This window comes from Pteronotus mesoamericanus, unplaced genomic scaffold (assembly GCF_021234165.1).
Source record: "Pteronotus mesoamericanus isolate MK-2021 breed Mesoamerican mustached bat unplaced genomic scaffold, CSHL_Meso_final scaffold_533, whole genome shotgun sequence".
Lineage (NCBI taxonomy): Eukaryota > Metazoa > Chordata > Mammalia > Chiroptera > Mormoopidae > Pteronotus > Pteronotus mesoamericanus.
The window spans coordinates 9117733-9144934 of NW_026555320.1; the positions used below are offsets into that span (position 1 = coordinate 9117733).

Below are 27202 nucleotides of genomic sequence, written 5' to 3' on the forward strand. Positions count from 1 at the left end.
GAGTGACCGACTGGGCCGAGTCCGGGGGCGGGCGGTGGCTCGCGGACGGTCCCGCGGTGCGAGGGGCACTCTCCCCAGCCGTCACGGCCGCCGTCCTGAGGGCCGGGGTCGACGTCGGCCAGGCCCCGCTACGGCTGCTGTTTCGACCTCTGCCCGTGAAGTACGAACGTTCTTAGTGGCATTGAGGATGGTGAATCCTTCCAGAAGCTTCTGTGGTGACTTTGCCCAAATCCACCGGAGAAGCCACTGTCCGTGGCAGCGACAGCTTTACCAAATGTGTGTCTCACGTGGTCAGACCTTGGAACGTCACAGTTGCCCTCCCCTCTGGGCCGCAGAGTGGACGCTGCGTGACCAGCACGAGCACAGCGCCGATGCCCGTGTCCGTCCCCGTCGGGGGCGGGGGCGGTCGGTCTCAGCCGTGGGCACAGGGCGCTCGGGAAGCCTTGCAGTGGACAGGCGTGTGGCCACCCAGCTTTGTGGTCCGTTCACGGATTGAAGGCCGCTGGATGCAGCACCATCCCCGAGGGCCCTGGGGCTTTCGGACGGTATGTGAGCGCTGGCTGCAGCCTCAAGTCGCGGCTCCGTGGCCCCCCCAGGAGAGCCCGCCGGTCCCCAAGGCCGCGAAGCTGCAGGGACTCCCGCCCTCCGGCTGCGGGAGCCCAGAGGGCGGCACCTGCAGATGAGGCCGTCCTGCGCGCGGAGAGCGGGACCCGCGCCGCTGCCGGTCAAGTCCGCGGTCTTCTACTGGCCTGTGGTTTCTGGCGCCCCTCACAGCCTCAGTGGGAACATCGAGGATGGCAGATCACAGATCACCACACGTGTGTGCTCGTCGTGACGCTGTGGGGACATTGAGAGAAGCACCGAAACGTGACTCGGGCAGGAGAGGCAGGTGCTGTTGGACATGCTCGGCGCACGGCGGCCGCAGGCCTCCAGTCTGTCCCGGACGCGGTGCCTGTGAAGCGCGGCGGCAGCAGCAGGCGGGAGCCGAGTGCCCGCGGGACGCGGGACGCACGCTGGGGTCCCGGACGGCGCCTCCCCGGCGGTGGCAGCGCCCAGCCTCGCGGGAGCGAGGGTCTTTGGTTCCTTCTCGTGCTTCTCCAGGCATGAGCTTCAGGTTATTTTCTTCTTCCTCTAAAAGATTAGAGATGTAAGTGCGAGCCAGGCTGAATTTGGGGGCGTTGCTCAATGTTCTCCGTTCACGGGGTCTTTCTGCGAGGACTCCCTGCGCGTCCCCCGAGGAACCCTGGGCGCCGTGTGCACGCGTTCACCGTGGCATTTTCTAAAACGTGGGTTGATGAGCAGAGAGGACGCAACAAAACCTAAATGAATCCTGCGGTGCCGCCTGGAAACGGGGCAGGGCCCCGAGGGGCCGATGGGCAGCGGTGTCAGGAGCCGCAGGTAGAACATGTGCCAGGGACACGCGTGTCCCCAGGAGTCCTCAGGAGACACTGGGTGGGCCGCGGCAGAGCCAGGCCACGACGGGCTCTGCGTGTGGTACGGACACACTTAGCGAAGCCGCGGTGTCCTCGTCCGTTCTCACAGCCCCGAGGAAGCAGCGGCCAGCCTGGGCGTCACCCGCTCCCCTAGCCCCTGGTAGGTGCCTGTTGCTGCCAGGGGCCCCCCATGTTTCTCAAGCCGGAGAAACACCACACACCGCCAGCAGCTCAGTTCGCGTGTCGCTGCGCAAGGAGGGGATGAGGAAGGGCCCAGGGCAACCCGAGCTGCCCGGGGCGTGACTGGTTTTCTTTGTCCCTCTGTCCTCGCCCCATGTGGCCTCCATTTCCCCTGAACTGTGCCGTTTGCCGTTTCTCTGGTTCTCGCGCGAACGCTCCGTTGTGCCCAGAGAAAAACGACGGGTGTTGGATGCAGTTTCTGCGACGTGAACCGAAGCCAGAGCCCCGTCCCCATCCCGCTCTCCTTCCAGCCAAGAACCGCGGAGCCGTGAGGCCAGAGCAGACACAGGCCTCTTCGACGCGAGGCGCTGACGTCACCCCTTGGGGAGCCCGGGCTTGCCCGTCAGCCTCTGTGGTCGGCGGAGGCCTTGCAGCCTCCCCGGTGGAATGTTCCGCCACCTGGAATGCTGGCCTCCGAACCCCTGTGTGTTTCGGGCGTTTCCTCAGTGGGAAGCTGCGCTCAGGGCGTGTGTGAGGGAGCAGCCTGTGCTGAGCTTGAGGCCGCCCCGCGCTGCGTTCCGCCGTGTGACCCCGGCCGGGCACGTCGCCGAACCTCGGCGGGTCGGGGGTTTCACTCACGAACGAACCACTAACAGGACGGGCCCCTGTGGCTGCTGTGAGTGCGCGTGTGACGGGCTGGGGCGTGTGTTCGCACGAGGGGCGGCCGCGCGGCTTCGACGTGTGCCTGAGGGCACCCCCAAGGGCAGGCCCCGCGGCCGGCACCGCGGCTGCGAGGGGGCCGGCACCCGCGGAAGTTCAGGGAGCGAAGGTGGCTGTGCAGCCGGCGGGGCGGGGGCGGGGGCCGGAGGTCGGGAGGTCAGGACAGCCGGTCCGGCCCCGCGCCCCGCACCCCGGCCCGTCCCTCTCGGAAGGGCCGGATGGAAGCGGATGGAACGCAGCGGCAGCTGGAGACCTGCGCCGTCCCGCGGGGGCAGCCCCGGGAAAGCGCGCGGTGCTCGTTTCCGGCTGTGACCTGGTGTCTGTGAATCACAGCGGTCACCCTGGTGCCTCGGAGAGGGCCCGGGAGGGGGGTTCCCCCTGAGTCTCTGCGAGCGGGCGGGTGTCACCGAGGTGGATCGAGTGGCGTCTGCGAGCGAGCCCCACACGGGGGGTGGGGGTTTCCGGGCACTGTCCTGCCCTCGCCTGCCGGGTGCCTCGCTTGGGAAGCAGGGGCTGTGCGTGGGGGCCACACGCCGGCACCAAGGCGCCGTGGTGCCGCCCGGAAGGAGAGACGGCCGTGAACGAGCGCGGGGACGCTTTCCGAGGAGGTGGTCAGAGCGTCCGATTTTGAGAAAAGGCCGGCGCGGAGGCCGCGAGCTCTCCTCTGCCCCAGGAAGAGCCGCCTGGACTTGGGAAGGTCTGCAGGGATCTGAGGAGACTGGGGGGCCCCTGCGTCCACGTCCGAGTATTAGGTGTCGCAGCGTTGCTCAGTGTCACTGAATTAAGTGAAAGCGCTGTCGTGGGCATTGGGAGCTGCTCAGCGTCCCGGAAGGCCCGTGCTGGGAGGACGCGGGGGACGCGCCGTCGGGGAGCCACCGTGCGGGCCCCGCGGGGCCCCTCCGCAGAACCAGCCGCACGTGCGGGCCAGGGCCTCGCCGCACGTGAGCGCTGGCAGAGGCATCCCGGGCGCGGGAGGGAGGTGTGGCAACGGCCTTGCCCCCTGGTCACACCTGGGAGGCGGGTGTTGCGCGGCCTCTGGGTGCCAGGTGGGCAGCGGGGCTGGGTGAAGCCACCCACGGTTTTCGCAGCTCAGGGAAGGGACAGGCGCGGCGTAGGGAGGCGGCCCGTCGACATGGGCCGGGGCGGACGCGTGGACGCAGACCGAGGCTCGGGGTCGGCGTGGCGGGGCCCACTCGTGCCCCCGGAGTGGGCGAAGGGTTTTCTCCGTGCCAACAGAAGCTGGAGGGACAAGCAGCTTTCCCATTGTTGCCGCTCTGGGCTGCGTGAGGCGTGGGGCCTGTGGGGCCTGGCACTCACGCGTGTTTCTTTTCATCCAAAGGACAACCAAGATGGGTCCTCCAGCGAAGGCATCTTCGTCTCCAGGATCGCGGACAGCGGGCCCGCAGCCAAGGACGGGGGCCTGCAGATTCACGACAGGATTGTCGAGGTGCGTGGACGTGGGCCAGCGGCGCCTGCGTCGGCTCCGCGACGTGCTGGGCGCGGGGCGGGGGGGCACCCCGTGGGGGCCGGGGGCAGGCGCAGCGTCTGGCCGTGCGGCCGGGGGTGACTTCCGGGGGTGACTTCCGGGGGAGCCCGGGCACGAGGGGCATGTCCACTGTGGGACACAGCCCGTGGCCGCGCGTGTCCTGCGCCGCAGCTGCGGTTCCGTGGGCAGCCCGTGGTCGGCTGAGTGCCGGGCAGCCCCGGGGGCACGTGGCGACAGCTCCGTCGGTCGCCGCGCGTGCCGTGCGGGCGTGGGTGTCACGCTGGCTTCCGGGCGCTCGCCACGGGGCCCCCAGGCGCCTTGTCCTCGGTGTTTCTGTCTTCGCTGCCTGTGGCAGCTGCACAGGCTGGTGGTCGGGGACGTGCGGGCCGAGGCTGGTGGCCGGGAGTTCCCGCGTCGTCCCTGACTCGCCCTCTGTGGGGTGGGCTTGCCCTCTGCGAGGCTCGGGGCACCCGGGCCCCGCACGGTGTTGGGGAAGAGCCACGGCGTCACGGGACGTCTGCGGGGCCGAGGGGGACGCGCCACCCTTGTCTCCTTGTGGGGCTCTTGTGCCCAAGGTCGACCTGAATGACGTTTCTCGGGCGTTTTTGACGATTTTGGCTGCTCTGCACCTGGCTGAGGCCACAGTCACGTGATGGGGACGTGGTGACAATCAGGCAGGAAAAAAATATTCACCCTCCTTTGTTGAGAGTCTGGGATGTCTTAGTGCAACACTGTCCACGGGGCACGAGCTGCTTTTTCCTCGGTGATTAAAGGTGAGTGTGAAACCGAGGAGAAAGGACGCGTTCCCTTCCTTCCAAAGGGCGGCACGGCGGTGACCGGGCCAGAGCGACGGGTTCTGCGACGGCATCGCGGTCCCCGTGGCGCAGGAAGCAGCCAGGGGCCGCAGGCGCGGGCAGGATGCAGCGCCAAGGCCGCAGCGGCGACGCCGGAGCAGGGCCTCCGCCTGGGGTGGCGCCGACTCCGCCTCCCAGCCGCAGGGAAGCCCGCAGGGGACGCGGCCCCCGACGTGCCGCGTGTGGGCGGAGGAGACTTCCCAGGTTGCTCAGCGAAGAGCTGGTTAAAAAAAAAAGGGGGCACATTTGCGCGTCTCGGGGAAAGTGGGCTCGCGCACGTCTGAGCGCGTGTCTGTGGGGACGCCCCAGGGCACCCCGGGACGTCATCACCCCCCGAGGCCCAGGGCCGATCCAGGAAGCTGCCCGCGGTGTTGAGTGCGGTGTGGAATAACCTCGTTTCTCTCCGTAAGAGACAAAAGCGGAAGCCTGGGGCGCGGTCCCTGGGCCGCGAGGGGCAGGGGACTGTCTGACCAGGGACGAAACGGCGTGTGAAGCCTGGTCCCCGGGAGCCTGGGTTCATTTGCTTGGTAGTTTAAGTAAATCTTACAGGCGCGTCTGCTGACGTCACTGGCTTTAACGTACAGGGTATTCTGTCCTCAAAGAATGAGGGATGAGCTTTTCTTTTCTCCTGTATTTTGCTGGAAAATTAAGTCCATGGAAGCGTTTGTTGTTTTTTGCCATAATTAGAACAGTAAAGGCACTGGGTAGGAACTGTTTCTGGCCTTTTGCTGTCGTTGACCCCCGTTCTAAGTGATTTTTAAAACGTGAGGCCACACAGACTTGAGAAGAGTGTGACACGGAATCGCGTGTTCCGTCTTGGGTAGCAGGATGGCGCGGGAACTGCCAGCGTGGCAGATAAGAACCGCCACAGCCGGCGTCCTGGTCGGGCGGGAGGGGGCGGCGCTGCCGTCCGGGGCCGGAGGGCGAAGGGGTCCCCTGGCGTCCGGGTGGGGCCGCGGAGCGTTGGGCGCCGAGCCGCAAGCCTCACCGAGCGGTTCTCGGGCCGCGGGTCGCGCGCCTCCTGCTTTGTTAAATGGGGGCGTCCCTCCTACGGCGACGTGCTTGACTTTGACCAGAACTAAAGGGAACTGTGTGTCGGGTGTGTACGTGGAAGCCACGTTCAGGGCTGCAGAGGCGTCAGGGAAACAAACACAGCGAGAGCTGGGGCCGGCGGCTTTCTCTGGATTCCGCCCCTTGAGGACTGACCCCGAGCCCTGCTTTCTCGGGGTTCGAGAGAGAACTCCCGTGGGTTCGACCTCAGGGCTGGGACACGTCCCAGCCTCCCAGCGTGGGTGCCGCCCGGTTCCGGGCCTGGGTGGTGGTTAGTGAAGGTTCTGGTGCTGTGAACCGAACCAGCCCTGACCTGCCCACCCGCCTGCCTGTAGATCAAGTTCACGTACAAGGTGGCGTAGCAGGCGTGTGCGTCCCGTGGGCTCTGTCCCCGGACGCCTCCGACGTGGGAGGTGGGGACATGGAACGACTTGCTCATCTTGTCACTGGCCTCGGACGCGTCACCCAGAGCCAAGCACCCGGTGCCAGGGCTCCTGGCCTTGCCCTGCCCCGGCCGCAGTAGTTTGGTCCCGCGAGGGGCGCGCAGCTCCTAGAGGCCAGGCCCTCCCCGCAGAGGGGGCTCAGCCCGTAGGCAGACGCACAGGGGTAGACACCGGGGCCACAGGCCGGGAGCCGGGGAGTCCGTCTCTGGCGAAGCTTCCTGTGGTTCCGTAAAGCCTCGGGAAACTGCTGCCGTCTTTGCGGGCCTCCGGGGGCCCCGGGCCGACCTCGGGGAGGAAAGCGGTTGGGATGGCCCGCTCGCAGACGCGTGGGGTGCTGGCCCGTGGTCACGAGGCGCGCCTCCTTTCCGCGTGCAGAACCGGCTGCGGGTCCGCTTTACCCTTCCTAATGCTGATGTCTCACCGCTGCGCTGCTTTCCCGGTCACCGAAGGGCCGCGGCCGCCCGTGTGGGCTCCTCCTGCTGCGGGGGCGTCGCCGCGCCCCCGGGCGCACAGCGGGCGCCCTTTCAGACACCGTCGGCACTCGCCCGTCTGCCGCTGGCTCGTCCAGGGCCCCGGCCTGTTGCCCGGCGGCGGCGGAGTCAGCGCAGGCGTCGAACGTGACCCGGCGTCGGCGCCCAGCCCCCGGGCTCCGCGGGGAGGGGGTGTCCCCGTGAGGTTGGCAGGCCCTTGGGGTGGGCACTCCAGCTCCGGGTTTGCCACGTCCCCAGGCCCTGGCATCCTGCCTGGGATGAGGGTTCTCCCAGTAAATATCTGCTGTCTGCTCGGAAATAGATTTTCGGGTCACGCAGCCAAGTTCTGAGGGCCAGACTGCAGAGGTCAGACATGAGAAGCACGAGAGGCAGGTGACAGTGTGTCCCGGGGTCTCGGGACATCGGACACGAGGGCAGTAGACAGGTGGAGCCGCCAGCTGTCCACACAGGAATGGCAGCGGCTTTAAATAGCGCCTCCCGGTGCGGGGTACTCAGGAGAGGGGGCTGCTTTATTTGGAAGCGAGTGAGTAAGCGTGTCTGCCACAGGGAATCAGTGAGGGAGCCCTAGTTTTGCGTTTTTTAAGACGCACGTGAAGGCGTCTGAAGACAGCCGGGAGGCCAGATTTTAAGGGTGTGCCCCGCTGGGGCCCTGCACTGCACGGAATTCCCGCTGCCTCGCTGACACCCAGGGCATGTCTCACGTAGAGGCGGGTCTCCCCTGCGCGGCAGCAGGCACCGGAGTCGCGCCCGCTTTGCCTGCACGTCTCCAGCAGCTGGTGTTTCAGCTCCTGCGGCGGAGGCTTTGCTGGCAGATTCGGGAGATTTTAGCATTGGCCACCAGCCCTCTGCTGCCTCAGCGGTTGGGTCCGGTCCTCCTGTGGGACCGTTCAGCCACGTGGAATCAGCGCTGCAGGGCTCTGGAAGGTTCCTCCGCTCCCTTCTGTTTTGAGTGTCCCAGTATCTGCTGTGAGGTCTCACACATCTCCCCGGAAATGAGGACTCTGCCTAGTGGCTTCATTAGACCAGGTGGCCAGGAAGTGGGGTCCCCAGGGCACTTCGGGAGGCCCCTCTGGAGGGAACGCTGGGAGGGCTTTGAAGAGCCTCTGGCCGCAGGCGGATGTGGGGACACCCGGGGCCACACACTTGAAGCCTGTTGCAGCGAAGACATAGATTTCACCTTTTTAAAACAATTTTATTCATCTGTCCTTAGAGAGAGGAGGAGGGAGGGAGAAAGGGGGTGAAACGCCGACCGGTTGCCTCTCACGTGCCCCCGACGGGGACTGGCCCGCAGCCCTGGCCTGTGCCCCGACGGCGCCCAGCCCGGCAGCCTGGCGCTTTGCGGGACGGCGCCCGGCCTACTGAGCCACGTCGGCCAGGGCTGATTGCATCTCCTGCCGGTTGCCTTCCTGCCAGCGTGTTCGCGACTTGTCTCCTGTGCTGAACGAGTGGGGAAAGTGACAAACCGACAGGGCGAGTCCCCCCGTCGCATTAACAGGAGGCTGAGGACCCTGTGGGTGTCAACGTCAATGCAGAAACCAGGAATTCCTTGGCAGACAGCTCCTGGCCTGTTTTCTAGGAGCGCCGTTCACAGAACACGCGAACCTGGAGCCCCGAGCTTCGGACGGTCAGACTGAGGCAGCGCCGCCGTCTCGATTTTCCCTTTGAACGCCTGAGCCAAGAACGGAGGCTGGAATTCCCTGGACGGGGGCGTTGGCTCGTGTGTTTACCTGCCAGCCGCTCGGACAGAGACGGGCTCCCTCGCAGGGCAGGCGGCCGGGGCTCCCTGTGAAAGCGTCTCTCTCCGCGTGTAGCTGCCATTGGTCTTGGCCCCCCAGGCTGGGGCCCCCCAGAGCGGCGTGCTTCCGGAGGTTTTTGTCTCCAGGCAGGACTCCGATACCCCTGAGTTAATCTTCAAACCTGGCGTGGGGGCCGCGGGGAGGAACCATGCGTAACCAGGGAGCGCGCGCTCTGCGCGGCAGCCGGGAGCCTCCCCCTTGTTCTGCCTCATTCGCAGCTCCGGCCGGTTCTGCGGCGAAAGCTTCCCAGTTCATTCACTCAGTGTGGATGCTTCTTTGGGGCTGAAGGAGGAGGTCGCCGCGGCAGCTTCCTGCGGGGGCGGCGGCGGGGGCTCTGATCCTTCCTGCAAGCACAGGCTTCCGCCCCCTAAGTCCACCCTCTCTCGCTGTAACGCCCTCTCTCTCCTGAGGATTTTCCCGAGGAATCCGAATGCCCTTGTTCTCTGTGAAGTGGCATTAGTGACAGCGGCTGGGGCTGTATCGTGCAGGGCCCGGCCTTCACCGAGAGCCCACCTGAGATCGGAGAAGCCAGGGGAGCTGTCGGCAACAGGACCGTTTTCAGAGGGTGGGGGGTGGGGGTGGGGGCGGCACATGCCCACCGTTCCCCCCGCTTCACTCTGGTGCCCACGTAGGAGGGAGCAGCCCCGGCTTCTCCTGAAACTCCGCAAAGCCGCTGGAGCTGGTCTGGCTCCTGGGCCTGGTTTGTGGCCCCGCAGGGAAGCGAGTCTGGGCTGGGGGCCATGCTGTGACCCAGCGGCCGGAAGGCAGGGTGGGGAGGAACCCCAAGCCCAGAGGAGGGCCCTGTGGAGCGGGCTGCCTGGATGGGGGTGGACACCGTCCAGGGGCCACCCCACGAGGAGGGGCCGGGGTGCGGACTGGTCCTCTCTGCTCCCTTCTCCCCGGCGCCGTGGGTGGAGGCGCCCGAAGCTGGCCGAGCCCAGGAGCGCGCCGACCGGCGCCGGGAGTCCTGGGAACACAGAGCAGGTGCGCGGGGAGGCCCCTGGGGGCGCGTTAGGGAGCCGGCCCAGAGTGGTGCCCGGGGCCCAGGGCGCTGCGCCGTTTCTCTCGTGGCACATCCGTGTCTGCACGCGGCGTCGCGCCTCCGCCTCCGCGCAGCCTGAGCAGTGTAGGCGCGGCTGCCCAGGCCGGCGGGCGGGCTCCTCGGAGGACCCTGTGTGCGCGGCTCCGCGGGGAAGGGCCGCGCACCCAGCTCGGGACTGGGGCCGGAAGGCGGGGAGGAAGAGTGAGCGGAAATGGACCTTTCACGGGCTGGTTCGGGGCCCGGGCCCGAGCGAGTGACCCCCGCCCCGAGGGACGCGTTGATTGCGTCACGTCCCCAAACGTCACAGCCATCGCACGGTGGTGCCGCGGGGACCTCGCAGCCCACTCGCCCACGGGAGTGTCTCCAGAGCGCGAGTGGTGCTTGGTCTGTTCCGAATTTTACTCTTTATAACTCCATTTTCCAGAAATTGTCCTCCTCTAGAGCTTGGATGCTTTCTCGGTAGCTCTAAAGCTGTCACTCAACGCCGCGTACCCCACACCAGAGAGGCACAGAATCGGCCAACTGCCTCACCGGCAGGCCCCGTCTGTCAACGAGTGTTTAGCCGGCAAGTGCAGCCCGGCGGAGTGAAAAGAGTAAAGACGGATGATTTCAGCAGGTGCCTTGGGGAGCCGGCGCTGGATTCTGACAAGTAAATTGCCGCGGAGAGACCCGTTCCTCGGTGCTGGGGCCTACGATCCTGCCTGCGTCGCTGGAACTGGCTTCCCCGCGTTTGTGCAGTTTGGACCCTTGTGCGCTCGCGGTGTGTTCGGACAAGGTCCGCGGAAGCCCCACTGCTGGGAGCCGGCCGCCGGGCAGGGCGGCGTGGCCGTCCCTGCGGAGGGGCAGCTCCGGCCTCGTTGCAGCTGGGCAGGTGGGCGCCCTTTCCCGGCCGCTGCATTGCCGGTCTTTTCGCGTGTGCTCGCTGCGTTCTTTTAATCAGCCTGTTTCCTGTGTTCTCCGTCGTTGACACCCGATGAAGTGCGTGTCCCCGGTTTGGGTGTTGGGGTGGGGGGCTCTGGGCAGAAGGTCGGCGGCCGCCGGCCCCGCGTGCGCAGCCCGCACGGAGGCTTCCAAAGGGCGCCTCGCTCCCGGGACGCGGCAGGGCTTCCCTGCCCCGCCCCCTCCGTCCTGCCGTGCGCCGGCTCTTCCGGCAGCGCTTCTCCCCAGCGTTCAGAGTCCACGGCTCTTGAAGGGCTTTTGGCAGTCGGCCTGCGTTTGTTTAGGGGGTGACTGATGCGTTATCCCACAAAAGTCGACTTTGGCCACCACAGGGCAGGTCCTATGAGCGGCCACCGGCCCTCTGAGCTCGGGCGCAGGCGACCAGGTCACGGGCGCGAGGACGCCCCCGGCGCTCGCGCCCGGGCGGGGGCGGGGCCGGGGGCGGGGCCGGGGCGGGCCCCGGGGCCCCGGTGGCCGGGCGCCTGCCTGGCTTCGGCGCTCCCGCTCCTCGCCCGGACCTGGCGTGTGAGGTCCGTGGGCCCTGCCAGCGCTGCGTTGGACAGACACGCCCCCGCCTGGCCGGCGGCGGGCGGCATCGAGTCTGATCCCCGGTTCGCGGGTGTCCGTTCGCCTTCGCCCCCGTTTCCGCAAAGGAAGTGCCCAGCCGAGTGCCCTGGGGGCCGCGTTTGCCTGCTGAGCCTCGCGAGCTGGTCCTGGGCCTCAGGCCGGCACGGGGGCGGGCGGGGGGCGGGGGGGGGCGGGTCGGCTGGGCCGCGGGGCTCTGCAGGCGGCTCAGAGACAGGAGGTGTCACAGCCGAGTGGTCCCGCCTTTGCGGACCGCGCCGCCCCCTCTGTGGCCAAGAGCAGCCGCACGTTGGTCGGCCCCGAAGTCCTCGGTGAGGCGCGTCCAGGGTTAGCCTGGGGGTCCTTCAGGTGTCACGCTGCGTGCGCTCGCGCTTTCAGTTGCATTTGACACCCAGCGTTATTTTACATTAACTGCGGGGGCACGGCCTAGTACTTAGGCGTTCGTATAACGACCTCAGAAGCGACCCCCGGCCCGTGGGCCAGCGCCCACCTGGCCCCGCGCGGAGGGGGCCCAGTGTCCCCGGCTGTGCTCGCCGTGCTGGGCTCGCCGTCACGGGCCTGCTCTGGGACCCCCGTCTGCCCTCTCCGCCCCTCCATCCTGCCCCAGCCCCCGCGCCCCTCCCGTCTGGAGGCCATCAGCTCGTCCTCTGTGTCCACGGGTCTGTTTCTGTTTTATTTATTGTTCTTTAGATTCCACACTTGAGTGAAATCATATGGTGCTTGTCTTTCTCTGACGGGCTTATTTCACTTGGTAGAATGCTCTCCAGGTCCCTCCCTGCTGTCGCGAAGGGTGGGAGCCCCGGCTTTTTCACGGCTGAGCAGTGTTCCACTGTGCGCATGGGCCACCGCTGTTTTATCCCCTCGTCTCCTGATGGCACTTGGGCTGCTCCAGGTCTTGGCGACTGTAAACAATGCTGCAGGGACCGTGGGGGTGGATATGTTATTTCAAATTAGTGTTTCTGGTGTCTTTGGAGATGTATCTAGAAGTGGAGTCGGTGGGGGATAAAGCAGCTCCGCTTTTAAGTTTTGAGGACCCTCCGCACTGCCCTCCACAGCGGCTGCCCCACCTGCAGTCCCGCCGACCGGGCACGAGGGCCCCCTTTCTCCGCGTCCTCGCCTGCACTTGCTGTTTGTTGGTTCATTGACGACAGACATGCCGACAGGTACGAGGTGACCCCTCCCGGTGGCTTCTGTTGGCATTTCTCTGATGATTAGTGACGTTCAGCATCTTTTTAGCTGTTTCTTCAGCATCCGTGTGTCCTCTTTGGAGGAGTGTCTATCCAGGTCCTTTGCTTGTTTTTGAACTGAATTGTTTGTGTTTTGCTGTTGAATTGTATGGGTTCTTCATAAATTTTGGATATGAAGCCCTTACGGGACACATTCTTGGCGAATCCATCCCCCCACTCAGTGGGTTGCCTTGTCACTTTGTTGACGGCTTCCTTTGCACGCTTTTCTCGGCACGATGTGGTCCCGTAGGACTCCTAGGAGAAAACACAGGCTGTAAACGCTGACTTTTCTCTTAGTAATGTTCTTGTCGATACCCCTCCTCCCACAAGGGAAGCGAAAGAAAAGCAAGCAAACGTGTCCGCTGTTTTTAAGGCAGTTGCACCGAGTTGCAAAAGCCCTGGCTTTGCAGGAAGGACGGACGCTTCAGAGCCTGGCTCTGTCTCTGACACAGTGGCCTTTGGGGACCACGCTCCAGGGGAGTGGCCCCTCCTTGCAGCCCCGGGGGAGCCGGGAGGTGCAGACCAGCCCTGTGCCACCCCACGGTGCAGTAGGATTCCGTCGTAGTGAACTTGATGGTTTAGCCCAGGACTGGGCTGCCGGGCTCAGAAGTGGGTGAGAATGGGGGGGAAACATGGATTCGGTTAAAAAAAATCACCTTCATGTCTTTTAGGTTGAGTCAGTGTTGGCTGCGGCCTTTGGCTCTTTTGAAGGAAAAAATGCGCTTGTTTGATTGAACTCGCTGACTTCATCTGTTTCTAAAGACGTGGCGGGGAGGCTGTGCAGGCCCCGTGGCCTGCGAGTGCGGTCAGCGCTCAGCCTGGCGTGGGGCTTTCCCGGCCTGGGCGGGGACGGCGCCCCGTCCGCGCGGGTCCTCCTGCCGCTGTGGGGAGTGGGGTCCGGGGTCCCGGGGAGGGTTGAGTGCGTGCTCAGCGCGCAGCTGCAGCCTGGGGTACGGGGCACTGGGCATCTTTCCTGCAGAGGCGGAGCATCAGACCTCAGAGGGCTCGGCCTGAGGACTGTCACTTCTCCGTGGTGTCAGGATAAAGGGGACCTGTCCTTTGCCTGCCCGGCCATCCCGCCTGCCTGTCCCTCACCTCACGTGTCCCAAGGGTGAGCTCACAGGCTCCGGCGCCAGAAAACAAGCGCCATGCCCAAGGCGTGACCCGCCTGTACTCGGTGGCTGGCAGCCACCTTCGGTGTGTGCTGGGACTTTTTATAGTGTCACAACGTGAGTTGATTGTGGGGCCCAGTGTGGTCATGGCCCGCAAGGGTGGGCTGGGGGCCACCAGTTCAGGTCTATTTTCCGGCTGTCAGGAGGTGTCAGAAGGCGTCTTTGGGGTGACGGGGGCGTGTGTGCGTTTGGAAGAAGGGAACGGCCCCTCCCACCGACGTTGGTCGCTGAACAGCGTTCAGTCTTGGTGGTGGGCGAGGTGGGAGCGCCCTCGGCTTTGGGGTTGCGTCGTCTCTGTGGCAGCCACTCGGCCCTGCCCTCCGCGGGAGGAACACACACTCTGTGGACACATGAGCTTGGCCGTGCCCCAGTACAGCGTCGTTGTAAAGAACCGGGCAGGGGGCCACGTCGGCCCCAGGCTGCAGTTGGCTGGCGTCCGCTGGAAGGCGCCGGTTCCCACGCAGCTCTGGTTCTGTGTCTGGTTCCACCTTCCAGCCTGTTGGTCCCTCACGTTGTCTCATGACGCCAACTTTCAAGACAGCCTCCTGCCGCACCCCATCATAAAAACGATTGATCCTGGCACATTGTATACATTGTCCTTCCTGGCAACGGGAGGCCACGCCCAGCCTCCCCGCGGGGCCCGGCTGCAGCGGGCTGCGGACTCGCCAGCGTTTCCTGCGCCGGCTGCCAGCGGCCCTGCTGTGGGCCCAGACGTGAGCCTGGCCCCGGGACCCGCCGGGCGCAGCGCTGACGGCCTCCCTTCACGGGTGAGCCTGTGGCTTGTGCAGGTTCCCGGTTAAACCGTTGAAACGCAAGGCCTCCAGGTGCAGGGAGGCCCCTGCGTCTCCTGTCAGGCAGTCGGGACGGGGGCTCTTGGCCGTCAGCCGGAAGGTGCAGCGCGAGTTTCGGGTGTGCACACAGGGCCTCAGGCCGGGCATCCTACGGGGCGGCAGCCGGGAGGCCGCAGAGGAGGAGCCGATGGCGTGTCCAGCAGTGTCTGTTCCCAGGGGATGACCCGTCCGAACCTCTCTCTTCTGTTTGCTCGGACAGAACTTAGCACTTGATTTCGTCCAACCGGCCACCGCCGCAGCGAGGCACATGGCTGTCGACGCAGTGGAAACGCTTAGTAGGAGCTTTGAAGGATGGGAACGTACGTCAAATGGGTCAGACTGGGAAGGTGCCCAGCTGTAAGCAACAGAGTTGAGGGTTTTTGTTTTTGTTTTTGTTTTTGTTTTTTTATTATTCAGGTTGGGAAAAAGAGAGTGGCTTTAGAGACTTGAACGCTAGCTGCTCACCCCGGCTTGCTCATCGGCCGAAGGGCGATGCTAAAACTACTGATTTTTAACATTGTTTTTTGTACGTGTCACATTCTGTTGACACAGCCTCATTAATTTTTGGAAAATTATCATGATGTCTTTGCTCAAATTAAGTATGAAATTGCCTGAGACATTTTCCCCAAATGTGAGCCCATCTGGGTCTCTGTCCTGCCTGTCCCATCCTGGGAAGCCCCGCCCGGCGCGGGGTGCATCTGGACAGCAGCCTCAGGGCCGCTGCGCTGGACCCCCCTCCCCAAGGATAACGCAGGGACACCTCAGGGGTCGGGGCGGGGCCTCAGGCAGCGGTGGCTGTGACCAAAACAGTATGTGGCCCGGAGCTGACTTCCCCAAGTGGCCGTGGCCTTGGAAGCAGCCTTGGGCCCAGACTGGTTTCCCCAGGAATTCCGCCCTCGGGGGAGGGGTGGGCCGGCCCCAGGAAGGTGTCTGTGGACCCGTGTCTTCTTTGTGGACCGGTCTCTTCTGCTGCGGCGTTTAAGGTTTGCCAGGAACACAAAAGGGCGGTGACAAGAAGCAGGGATGGACAACACTCTTTCTCCAGCCCCGGGCCTGCAGCAGAGGCTGGGCGTGTGCTGGGAGGAGCTGTGCCCGGCGGCCACAGGCCGCTGGCCTGCCACTGGGTGCTCAGAAGGGGCGCAGAGGCCTCCGAAAACCGGGAGAGCAGAAGCACCGGGAGCGCGTCCTCAGCCGTGAACCCCGGGCGTTGGGGGCGGCCTGCGAGCAGTCGCGTTGGTCCGGCTCAGGTTTACTTTTACGAAGCGGAACCTCAAAGACTCAGTCTGTGCACAGGATGGCGTAAACGATGCTTTTCCCTGAAGGGTTTCTTGCAAGACGAGACAGGCGACCAGGATGGATAACAGAAACCAGGGCCTCTGCGTGAACACAGCACAGGTGTTCTTGCCCACAGCCAGGTAAGTCAGGAGAACACGCGCGCAGGGTCACTTCCAGGCTGTGAAGGGCGAGAGGGAAACACGCACCTGGAGGGACTTAGGGAGCACGTGGGAGCGGGGAGCCCTCGCTCCTGGCACCCCCGTGTGCCCTGGGCCGCAGCTCCTGGCTCAGGGCTCTGGTCCAGCCAGGACTGGCCGGGCTCTGGGCAGCAGTGACCTCCTGCACAGGGGACTCACCCCTCCCAGTGCTCGGTGCATGCACCCTCGCCAGCGTGTGCGCAACGAACTCCGAGTGGGGGGCCCGGGGCTGATGGGGGCAGGGCGGGGGGTTGCCGTGCCCAAGGGAGAGCAGCCGGCCTCCCGCCCCAAGAATGTGGCTGAGGTGCAGCCTTTCCTTCGCGACTCCGTAAACAACGCAGTGTCCCCGCCATCGCTGTGGGCCAGTAGAACTCAGTCTCCCCGTCTCGTAACGTCCATCTCGCGTCCGCTGGGCGGTCTGCCCCTGGGCTGGCCGTCGGCAGTCCCGTGCTCGCTCGCTCATCCGTCCGGGAGGTGCCCGAGCCCCCCGCGCCAGACCGCAGCAGCGCGGGCAGCCGTCCCGTCCTGCGGGCTCCGTCCCGGTCCCCCGGGCGGCAGGGCCCCGCAGTGAGCGAGAGCCGTGTTTCCTGTCGCCCGGAGAGCAAGTGCCGGGAGGGGAGAGCGGCTGTCGGGGGCAGGGCGTGGCCGGGCTGACAGGCTGTCTGGGCGTCCTCACGGCCCTGCCGGTCACCCTGGCCACAGCCCTGTGTCTGCTGGAGACACGAGGCCCACTGTTTCAGAAAGGGCCCTGGCGCCCAGGGTGCAGGTCGCGCCGCCCTGAGGCCCTGCCCCCGCAGCCGCTCGGCGCCCCCTTGTGGCCAGGGGGCGCCAGTCTGTTCAGGTTTCCGCTGCTGCCTGTTCTGGGCAAAGGCCATGTTGTTTTCTTCGAAGAACCGCGGCATTCACTTGGAAATGGGAACGACGAAGCCACCTCCGAGGGCCGGACGCCAAACAGGAGCTTCTGCAACGCCGGCGCCACGGCCGACCCCTGAAAGCGGCAGGTCGGCTCCACCCTCATGGGGCGGAGCCGGCCTCGCCCCTGCTCTGTCCAGGGGCCTGTCGCTGGTCGGGGTCACAGGACGGGCGTTTTTCCCAGGGGCTGTGGCTTCTTCTTTAACTTTTGTGAGGTCCTGTGGCAAAGGTCATGTCTTAGGAGGGGGACGACGAAGTGTGTCACCGGCAGGGCTCGGTGGCCAGCCACCGGGCTCCCGGCTGCCCCGGGGACGGCTTGCCACCGAGGGGCTGCGCCCTCCTGAGTGACGTCCAAAAGGCAGCTTCTAATGCAGTGTGGTTGATCCAGCAATGGTACCCATTTACCAGGACCCGGGAGGACAGTGGTGCCCGGCTCCGGTCGGCGCTCGGGGCGTCCGAGGCCGCGACACGTCCCACGTCAGCGACGCGCGTCCTCCATGCCTCGGCGAAGCGGCGCGAACCCTGACACGGCAGGCGTTTACTTTGGGAGCCAGGGACGCCTCGTGCTTTTCCCAGGGGAGCTTAATAACAAGGGCACTTGACCGTTTGTGGGGCTTTTAACCTTGAACTTAGAAAGAAGAGGACTTGTCTCCCTGGATCGTAAGCAGCTCCTGGCAGACGGGTGGGTTTGCAAAGGCTGCGCCACCGTGCGGCCTGGGTCCCCGAGGTGGGTGCGGCGTGTGCCCCGCCTGCGGGTGGCCCTTGCCTGGCGGGCTTGGCCGTGTCCCTGAGATCTCAGCGGTGTCACCTGTCAGTGAGGCCGTGCCTGGTTGTCCTCCCGGTTGTGCCCTTTTGCCTTGTATTAATATCCTCATATTAGCATCAGTCACAAGCTTTACCTCTTACAGTTTATCTTATTAGACTTTTCAGTGGTGTTTACCCTTTAATTTCACTTCCTCGCCTGTGTCTGCTGTCAGAACCCCCCTGCCCATGGAGGCCAGGTCCCCGCCCCGCCATGGGCGGTCCCCGACACGCCTGAGGCCCCTCGTTGTCCCTGTGTACGCGAGGACCGCCGGTGCGGGCGTTGGACAGGTGAGCTGGTCATTGAACGTTCGCGGTCAGAGGCGGAAGCAGAGTGGAGGAAGGCGGCTGAGGTGTGAAAGTTTGTATGGAACTTTCATTTTTCAGAAAGGAACCAGATTTATACTTTAATATGTATCGTTTTCTGAATAACTCTGGCCTGATACATAAGACTCGCCTCAGGGAATTTTTTTTTTTTAATAAATCAATGGACTTTGAATGAAGCAATTTCAATGCTTGTTCTACTTGAGCAGATTTGATAAAATCTGTTAATCATCAGTTTTGCTTTAACCCCCTGAGGACATTTTAAACTTTGGAGACCCAGGCCTGGATTTTGAACTTTCATTTCTTGGTTTATAGGTTGTGTAGGGACTGACTGCTTTGATCTGGAGCACGTCCGTGTGAGGTTCCGACGGCTCACTCCCCATTCCCCATTTTCCAGATGGGGGGTCCGGCTGGAGGGCAGGATGTGGGGGTGTCCGCAGCCCAGGGGAGCCAGGAGGAGCACCCTCTTCAGGGAGGGCTGTGCCTGCCACGTGCCGGAGGCAGAACAGCTGCGGTGGGTGAAGCGAACAACTGGTCGCCTCTTTGCGGAGGAGGGTCGTGACAGCCAGCCGGGGTGCAGGTGCTGGTGGCGCTCGTTCGGCGGAGCCGCAGCCCGGGCACGAGGACGAGGCTCCGCTCTGACCGCTGGGGAGGGGCGGTGGCCATGCTGAGAAGGAAGGCTCTCCGCCTGGAGGAGGCAGCACCCGGTGGGCGAAGGGTGAGAGCCCGCCAGGGAGAAACTAGACCCCTCTTCCCACCAAGAAGAGGACGGGGGGCTGGTGCTGTGGGGGGCACCCCAGCCTCCGGGGCTGCGCCCCGCATCGAGGCCAGGCGGCTGCTGGTGAGGAAATCAGGATGTGTGCGTGAAACGCGGGCCGGCCTGGGGACTGACCAGGGGGGCTGACGGCGGGGAGGGGCGACAGCTGACTGCACAGCAGCCAGCGGGCAGGTGGGCCCAGGGCTGGTGCGGGGGGGGGGTGGTGACAGCCGTGTCCACAGCCTCCAGGCAGGCGGGCTCGCCCGGAGCTGAGACGGCGGCCGTGCAGCCTGAGGGCACAGCTGCGGGGACGGGGGCAGAGGAGCGGGGACGGGCAGCTCCAGGCCCGGAGGCCCCTGCGTGCGTGGTCGCGGCTGCGTGACAGGGACGCACGCGGCTCTGGGCCGGGCCAGCAGCCCGGCCGCCTCGGGCCCTCGCCCCGGCATCTGCCTGCGGCGCTGGCCCCAGCAGGCTGTCTTCCTGCTCCGGACCGCCCTGCCTTCTCTGTGCAGGTGGGATGAGAGCCGCACCTCGTGGGACGCGGTAGTGGGGTCAGCCAATACGGGGAGCCAGCCAGCTAACCTTTTCTTTCCAGGGCCACACGGTGCTTGGTTTTGGCTTTTGAGGCCACGTGGTCTTTGTTCAGTCTGTACCACTCTGCTGTTACCTTGGTGGAAAATTGAGGCATTTGAAAATGAGTATTTGTCGTAGAAAATTTGCAGAAAACCTCAAGTAGATGAGTGGCCCATGGCTTTAAATGAAATTGCACAAAATGGTAGCTAAACTTGAGAACACACTTGAAAAGCAAAGACCAGGTAACATTTTTAAATGCAGGGTTTGGTCTGCGTAAATGTGACTGTAAGAGCATGTTCTTTCTGCTCAGCTTTCTCCCAAACGCTGCTTTCGGTGTATCCAGCTCCTGTACCCTTTTTTTTTAAAAAAATAGAAAATATAGTTCGCCAAGTTGCAGCCCGTGGTTGCATTAACAAGTCTGGAAGTGTGGCTTCCATTTGTGGGCGCGAGGGTCCAGCTCCCGGGAGAGCTGCGTGGGGACGCTGCCGCCCGAAGGCCGCGAGCTCCGCCCGTAAGTGAGAGGCCGTGGAGAGGCGTGTCGGGACTTTTCAGCGGAGTCCTTTCCCCCTCTCCCCAAATGAAAGAGACGGAAAGTGCAGAACAGACACCATTCCAGCTGCGATTGGGGGAGAAGCTCATAGCCATCCACTGTGCCCTAAGGCTGGTGGGGGCGGGGTCTGGGGTGGGAGGAGCGGCCTGGGCGGGCCTATGGCAGGGCCTGGGGCCAGGGGGGCGGGGCCTGGGCGCCTGTGGTAGGGGGCGGGGCCTGGAGCACGGGGGCGGGGCCTGGGCCGGTTCGGCGCGGGGCCTTCACAGGCTCTGGTCTCCAGTGGAGGGGGGCTGGTGAGGCGGTTCCCCCGTTGCAAAGTGAGGTCGGAGCGGGGCCTCTCCGTTCATCTGCGTTTCAAAGGGACTCTGGAAGCCGCGGCTCGTTTCCAGTAACACTGGCTGCGGGGCCCCAGCGTTTTCCTAAAGGCGGGTGCAGGGTAGCAGCCCTGTAGGGGTGCGCACCGAACGCCGCCTCGTCCTCGCAGACCAGCCCCGTCTCGCACAAAACACTCGTTTCTTTCACGTCGACCAGTGAGAAGTCGCGTTTCTCACCAGACATAGGAAAGTCGTTGTAGAGAGTCGGTAAATAGACGGATTTGCTTATGTTTCAGAGGTTTCCCCCAGATGAGCGGTTTCCATGACTGTGCGTCCTCTCTGTCCCCTGCCTCCCCTGTCACTGTGACCAGGCTGAGCAAACAGGTTCCAGCGCCACACACAGGAGCCGGGGGACAGCGCCGCCACCACGTTCCTGTTCTGTGTGGCTGCTCTGGCGGGGGATCCCTGGTGCTGCAGCCGCCGCCCCTGCGCAGCCTGTAACCCTCTGCCCAGGGCCCGGCGGCCGCCGCGGGGAAGGGGGCGCGGAGCGGCGCAGCTGCTGAGGCCGGCGGCCCCCACGTGTCATTGAGCAGGAGGGGGAATGGCGTCCCCGCCCCCCAGCCACGCGGACAGCGGCCTGCGCCTTCTGGCGGGATGCCGCGTCTCGGTCAGTGGATGAAGTCGGGCTTCGGGGACGGGATTTCCAGGCACACGGTGTGGGGGTGGGGCCAGGGGCGCTGGGCCTCAAGGGACAGTGCCAGCTGCTCCTTCTCCCAGGCTCTGCGTTCTGTCCGTGAACGGGACGCCCGTGCCGTGGGTCGGGGGATTGTCGCGAGGACCAGCTGCACTCCGAGGTTTTCAGGGGAACACTGTTGGGTTAGGGGAGCAGGGCTTCCCGTCCTGTTGGGCTGAAGTCACATTTGTCTGAGAGCAGGCACTGCCTGGTGCAGACCTAGGGACATGTCCCCGCAGAGGGAAGTGTCGGCCCCGGGAAGGGGGCCCGGTCAGGGACCGCGGGCAGGTGCGCTCCTTGCGCGTGACGGCGGCGTAGCCGGGCTGCCAGCGCGCCTGCGTGCTGGGAGTCTAGTACTGGCCCCGGGTAACGCCGTGTGGGGACGGGAGCACCCTGGGCCTGCTCTCAGGCTCGCTGGGAGACCCGGCCCTTCGGGGGCTCTTCTGATGCTGGGGCGGAGCCCTGTCCCCCGGGGCATCTCTCACCTTGGCTGGTAGTGACAGTCGATCACGTGATGAGGGCCTGTCCCTCCCTGTCTGTCCCCAGCACCAGGCACCCACCTGCTCACAGAGCCCTCACTCAGGACATACTCACTGGCCCCTGACAGCCGTCACCTCTCTGGCGTTGTTTAGGGGTCCGGCAGCTCTGGGTAAAAACACGTCCATGCTGAGAGCTCCATGACCCCCGTGCCTGTGTGGAATCCCGCCGAACCCGGGAGGAGGCGGCCCTGCCCCAGCCGCCCCAGCCTCCGCCTCCCTCGGCCGCCCGCCCCCACCCTCGGCTGCTGCACAGGCAGGGCTGCGGCCAGGCGTCTGGCCCTCCCGCCCCAGGCCCAAGGGCTGGCCCTGCCCAGGGTGGGCCGCCCCCCCTTCGGCTCCTGCGCAGGGAAAGCCTCCAGAGCTGGTGTCTGACCCCGGCCGCTCCGGGGAGCCAGCTGCTTTCAGAGAGAAACAACACGCGTATTCTTTACTAGGCCGTTTCCATTTCCGGGGAAGAAAGCACCGCGTTACAGGCAACAGCTGCTCCAACTCCATAAAAAGAGTTGGTCTTTGCTGGGAACCCGACCACTAGTTTTAAGTGAAGAGGTTGGATTTCTGAGGCTGCTTCTCATCGGATGGCGAATCGTTCTTGTGGTGGTTACAAAAAAGGAGCGTGTGGCTATTCTTTATTGCTAACTTGGGTTAATAATGGTACATTGCAAATCCAAGGCCTCATACCAAAAGCTATGTAATCACACTAGTGGTTGCAAATAATAGTAATCACGATGTTTTTACCCAATTACTCTCACAAGCTGTTTCTCTCCACTTAGCGTCTCAGTGCCTTGTCTTGCGTCTAAGGGTGAACAGGGCGTGTCTGCCCACAGAGCCCTTGCTCCGTGGGGCGTTGCCGACCGACCGCTGGCTGCTCTGTCACCTCTCGGCTTCCTCGGTCTGACGGCTCTGGGTGAAAACACTCACGTCGACGTTGAGACCATTACATCTGCCAGAAGGGAAAAAAGGCAAATTACATTGTTCTTTATGTTGGCTACTTGTGATTTTCTACTGTTACATAAATGTTTATATTATAAAATAAGTTATTTTATGTAAGCTTTATAGCATTAACGTCTGAAACCATTTTTGGCAAAGTCTTAACTTTTTATTCAAATTTTTTTCCTTAAACGAAGAACGTTCATCAGTTAAGGATGATTATTGCTTATAGGAGTTATTTCCCTGGTGTTTAAGCCACTCTCACAATTTCGAAGATGAAAGTGCGTTTGTGGCTGTTACGCTCACGTTGAAGGCAAGGATGCGCAAGCTGAGAGGACTTCTCCCTCCGTGGTGGATCTGGGGTATATGGGGGGGCGGGCACGTGCGGAGTGTTTTCTGATCAGCCCTTCAGCATTTTTGTACTTTCTGCCTTTTCTGCATCACTTTGCGGCTTCTGTGACGCACACGCGTTCAATGTTGCACACGTGTTTGAACTTACGTAAGTAGTTACGACAAAAGACATGGAGGGAAGATGTAAGTCTAGCTGTAAACAGCCCCGTGTTTAAACCTGTTTTTACTTTTACACACTTTAAACGAGAGTGGCTTGAAATTCGGAAACAGAGACCCCAGGTCCCCACAGGTCCCCGTCGTTTCTCGGTGTCCTGGACGTGGGTTTCCACAGTTTCCCTCTCCTGCCCCGTGCGTTCCCGTCTCTGCCGAGGTCAGGACGTGGGGCGCGGCCCTGACCCCGGCCCGTGTCTCAGGAGCTGGAGGTCGTTGCTCCGCGGCCCATCCCCGGAGACGGCCCTGGCTGTTCCTAGGGGGAGAGGCTGCCGTCGAGGGAGAACGGCCGTCTGCTTCAAACGTCAGCGGGGAGGGTTGAGGCCTTGCGAGGACCGGGCTTTTCTGAACTCCCTGCACGGAGAGGGTGTCTGCGGGTCTGGGCTGTCTGGGGTCGCGGACGCGGGGCCGGGCTGTGTGGCCCGTGGCTCCGTCCTTCCCGAGGTCCTGCAGGCTCACACGTGCACTTCTCCTGTCCGGGTGTCATGCCCAGTTTTAGTGGCTCCTGAGCCTCTCGGGGTGAGGTGGGGCTTCAGGTGTCCCTTAGAGGGAGCGGCAACGGTGGCAGAGCCGTTGAAGAATCCTGGCTCCCATCGAGAAAGGGACGCTCTGGTTATAAATCCGCAATTGCTTCTGAAATGCAAAGACCTGTTTTAATTTTTCTCCCCCCTGCACGACGTGTCTGCTTCGTCTGGCGACCGCAGCAGGTGGCTGCTGGCCAGCGTGCCGGCACCTGGCTCCAGCCGCCACGGGCTTTGCTGGGGCCTGGCAGGGACTTGGCCCGGTCACCACCCTGGCACGGGGAGCGCCCGTGGGGACAGCCCTGGGACCGGGCTCATTTGTTTGTCTTTAGCCTTGAGGGTTCCCCAGGGCGGGACGCACAGACCCTCCCCCAGCCTGCGAAGCGCTGCCTGGAATCCCTCTGGGCAGGTACAGTCAGGGCCTCTCTAGTCTTCGCTGCCACACCCTGCTGCCGGCGGTGCCCTGCGGCCAGCGGTGACCGCAGTCCGACCCAGCGGTATCCCTACACCCGTGTGTCTGTGTGACACCTGTGAGTACGTCTGAGTGTGAGCGCCTGCACAGCGGCCCCACGGGACACGCCTCCTGGCCTCACTTCATCCGTGAGGCAGCAGGGCCAGAGCAGCTCTGCCACGTGACGCAGCCACAGGGCTGGCAAGCACCTCAGCTGGGACCGGAGTCCAGGGGGACCTTGCAGGCGCGCGGAAGACTGTGAAAACCCACTTCCTCCTCCCGGCTCTCCCTGAGGCCCCAGGGGGGCCGTGTCTGGGCCTCGGGCCTTGGCGCCCAGCCCGCGGCGACCCCGTCGCCGGCTGCCCGGGAGGCGTCAGTCGGGGTCGGGGGTGCCTTGCTCCCCAGCCCCCGTTCTTTCTCATCGGGTGTCCCTCCTGCCCCGCAGCTCTGCCAGGATGTCCCTGCGCGTTTCAGCACCGGTCCCACCCACCTGTCCCCATCCTCCTCACCTGGACACAGCCACCTCAGTTCCAAACCTCGCAGGCGAGCGTCTTCACACCCACGCCGTCTATTACCCTCCGCTCTCGTGTGACGGCACCAGCGTCCCGGGGGGGGGGGGCGTCCCGGGTGGGTGCCCGGGGGCCGCCCTCCAGGCCAGCGCAGCAGGGTCTGCTGAACAAGGTGGGCGCTGATGTCTGAGCAGGCCCGTCTGACACAGTCTCCCTCGAGTTAGCTCGGGCTCCGGCCGACAGAGAGAAACTGTCCTTTTGAAAACTGCTGCAGGGACACCCACGCACACATGCACATGCAAACATACACACGGAGACACGCGCACACACCGCATGCGCAGATCCTCAGGCACCCCCACAAACATCCGCTCTCTGCGGTTGCACCGTGGCCAGGCTGGACGGTGCCCCGATTTCACAGCGTCCTGAGCCGTGGCGAGAGGCTTGCGTGAACTGCTCAGGAGCCTGTGGCTCGGGCCCAGGGGTGGCCCAGGGCCAGCCGGTCGCCCAGGCGCTTTCCAAGGGGGCGTCTGAGCTGTGAGACGGGACGAGGGGGGAAGAGCGAGGACCGCCATCCGTGTGGCAGTGACGCTGTCCAGGCACAGTGCTGGGGTCGGTGAGTGTCCGTCACCTCCTCCCCCCCAACCCCCCCGCCGTGACAGCAGGTCCCAGAGCGGGGCTTGGGCGGGAGCCAGGCGTGTGCCTGGGGCCGGGGGACCGGGCGAAGATGATGTCCCCTCGTGGGACTGACCCTGAACTCACAGGGAGGCGGAGGGGCCTGGAGGGGCCGGCGTCGGGGTCGCCGGGGCCGGCAGGGGCGTTGGGCTCCGCTGCTGCGTGGCCTCCGGGAGCCGCTGGCCCGCCCCGCCCCGGGCTCCGCTCGGGCCCACCGACGCGCAGGAGACAACAGCGCCTGTTGCTGTGAAGAATCAGTAAAATAACGGATGACAGGAGGTTATTTCTTTGCTGTTTCGAGGTTGCAGTGCCCCCAAAATATCCCTTGACCCCTCTTGGGATTTTCTCTGGGGTCTCCTAATGTCAAGGTCAGGGAAACAATGATGCGCCTTTCAAATGTGGCCAAAGGCATCTACGGCGCTACCACCCTGAAGGCGCCCGATCTGGTCAGATGTGGCCAAAGGAGCCTGGGCCGCAGCCCACAGCGGCCCTGCCCCCGCCCCGCCTGGTTCCCCTTACTCTATGGAGGAGCAGGAACAGCTCCTCACCTGGCAATATTAACCCTCGACTGGCCATTGCGGGACCATGACTTTGGAAAACAGCCACAGGCAGACTTCCATGTACTTTATGGCTTTTTCGCCGAGGGCCAAGCCCGAAGGTCCGGCGTGGGCTTTCCCGCCGGGCTCGCCTCCCTCGCAGCGGCTCCTGCCGGCGGCTGCGGCATCCCCAGGCCCAGCGATCGGGGCTGAAGCGTGGACGCGGGCGCACTCTGGAAGGGGCCCGTCCCCGCGGCCGTTGCAGGTGTCTGTGGCATAAATGCGGTGGGGACGCAGTCACCCCGGCTGTAGCGCCGCCCCCCAGATGTGTAGGGACGGCTCCAGAGCTGGGGTGTGTTTTCCCTCCGTGTGTGTTCAAGCTGCTTTGAGGCTGGCGTGACGCCACGCGGGCTGCGTGCTCGTCCCCAGCTCGGTTCTCTGGCCAACTGGGCGGTCACCCCACTGGGACATGTGGACATGAGGCTGCAGCCGGGGCCCCGTCCCAGTTTCTGGTGGGTCAGACTGGGCTGAGGCCCCGGTGCCTAAAAGTGTCGCTGGGCCGGGCCGGAGCTCGGGGTTGGGGGGTGGGCGCCTCTCCGAGGGGGAGCTACCACGGGGTCTCCCGAGGGGCTCGACCGCGCAGGGCCGCTGCACCTGGTTTCAGGTGTGGCCAGTGTCAGGGGGCCCCAGGCCCCCATTTCCCACAGGTTCCTGGGCGATGCACGCACTGTGCGTGCTGGGAACCCACTCTGTGAGAACCACTGGCCCAGAGGGCGAGAGGGCCCCTCCTGGAAGCTCCACGCCCGTGCAGGAGGAAGCAGTGCCTGCGGAGGCGCCGGTATTGTCACCTCACCTGTGCCCCAAACCTGAGTCCTCTCTGCCAGGCAGCTGAGACCCGGGGTCGGAGAGGAGTTGGGTTTTAAGCAGGTGGGATGTCGTTTTAAGAAACAGCGTGAGGTTCTGGGGCATCGTCCCTTGGGCCCAACAGTGGCCAGGTGCCAGCAGCGTCCTGGAGACGCGCAGCCCTGGGCGGGGCAGACAGGAGGCCCCGGGACTGCCCGGCCCACACGTGCCAACAGGAGCAAAAGCACAGAGCCGCCTGGAGAGGGCAGCCCAGCGGCAGCGTTTCCGCCCGTGGCCGGGTGCGCTTGGCACGGCTGTTGGGGACGCCTCACGCCTGGGCGCCCAGCTCTCCAAACTCCTCCCGGTCCCGCCCTCTGTCTGCGAAGCCCCCCTGAGGGGTTTGGCGTCGTGGGGCGCGGCCCATGCCCTGTCCGGAGCGCCCGGCCACTGCTGCTGCTCTCCTGGCCTCCAGGGCAGCGTGGACCTGGACTGGCCGCTGCCCTGGCCTGTTTCCTGGTCGTCGGGGCTCAGCTCTGCGTCCGCGCAAAGCAGCCCCCTCTCCTGCCGTGCGATGTCTCTCGGGAGACGTGCCGGTGCTGCGGGCAGAGGCGAGGGGCCCGTTCCGTCCACCAACAGACCCTGCGTTGGTTGCCATCAGGAAAACGGCCGTCGCGCACACCAGGGGTGCACTGCTGTCTGGTCAGCAGCAGGCCCGGGCCGCGCGGACACAGGGCCCCTTATTCTGCAAAAAAACGAAAGACGATGACGTCCCCTGAGCGTTAAGGAGGGAAGTGTCCAAGGGCAGCGTCCGTGTGACTCTGCTGACCGTCATGGTCCACAGACGTGACCGCGCATGTGCCGGGGGACAGCAGCACCACTGGGCCTCTGACAGGCAGAGGACCGAGTCCTGAGGGTGTGTCCCCGGCGCGGAGTGGGCCTGGCTGCCAGGCGGGGCCTCTC

At 64.5% G+C, this 27202-nt stretch overlaps 1 protein-coding gene across 2 annotated transcripts in view; it reads left to right on the top strand.

The window, feature by feature from the left end:
- Positions 1-27202, top strand: part of PDZRN3 (PDZ domain containing ring finger 3) — a 95374-nt gene that overhangs the window by 4925 nt on the left and 63247 nt on the right. For both annotated transcript variants that reach the window (XM_054594839.1, XM_054594840.1), the window contains one exon: positions 3673-3780. In XM_054594839.1, the coding sequence (XP_054450814.1) occupies positions 3673-3780 (108 nt within the window). The remainder of the gene's footprint in view (positions 1-3672; positions 3781-27202) is intronic.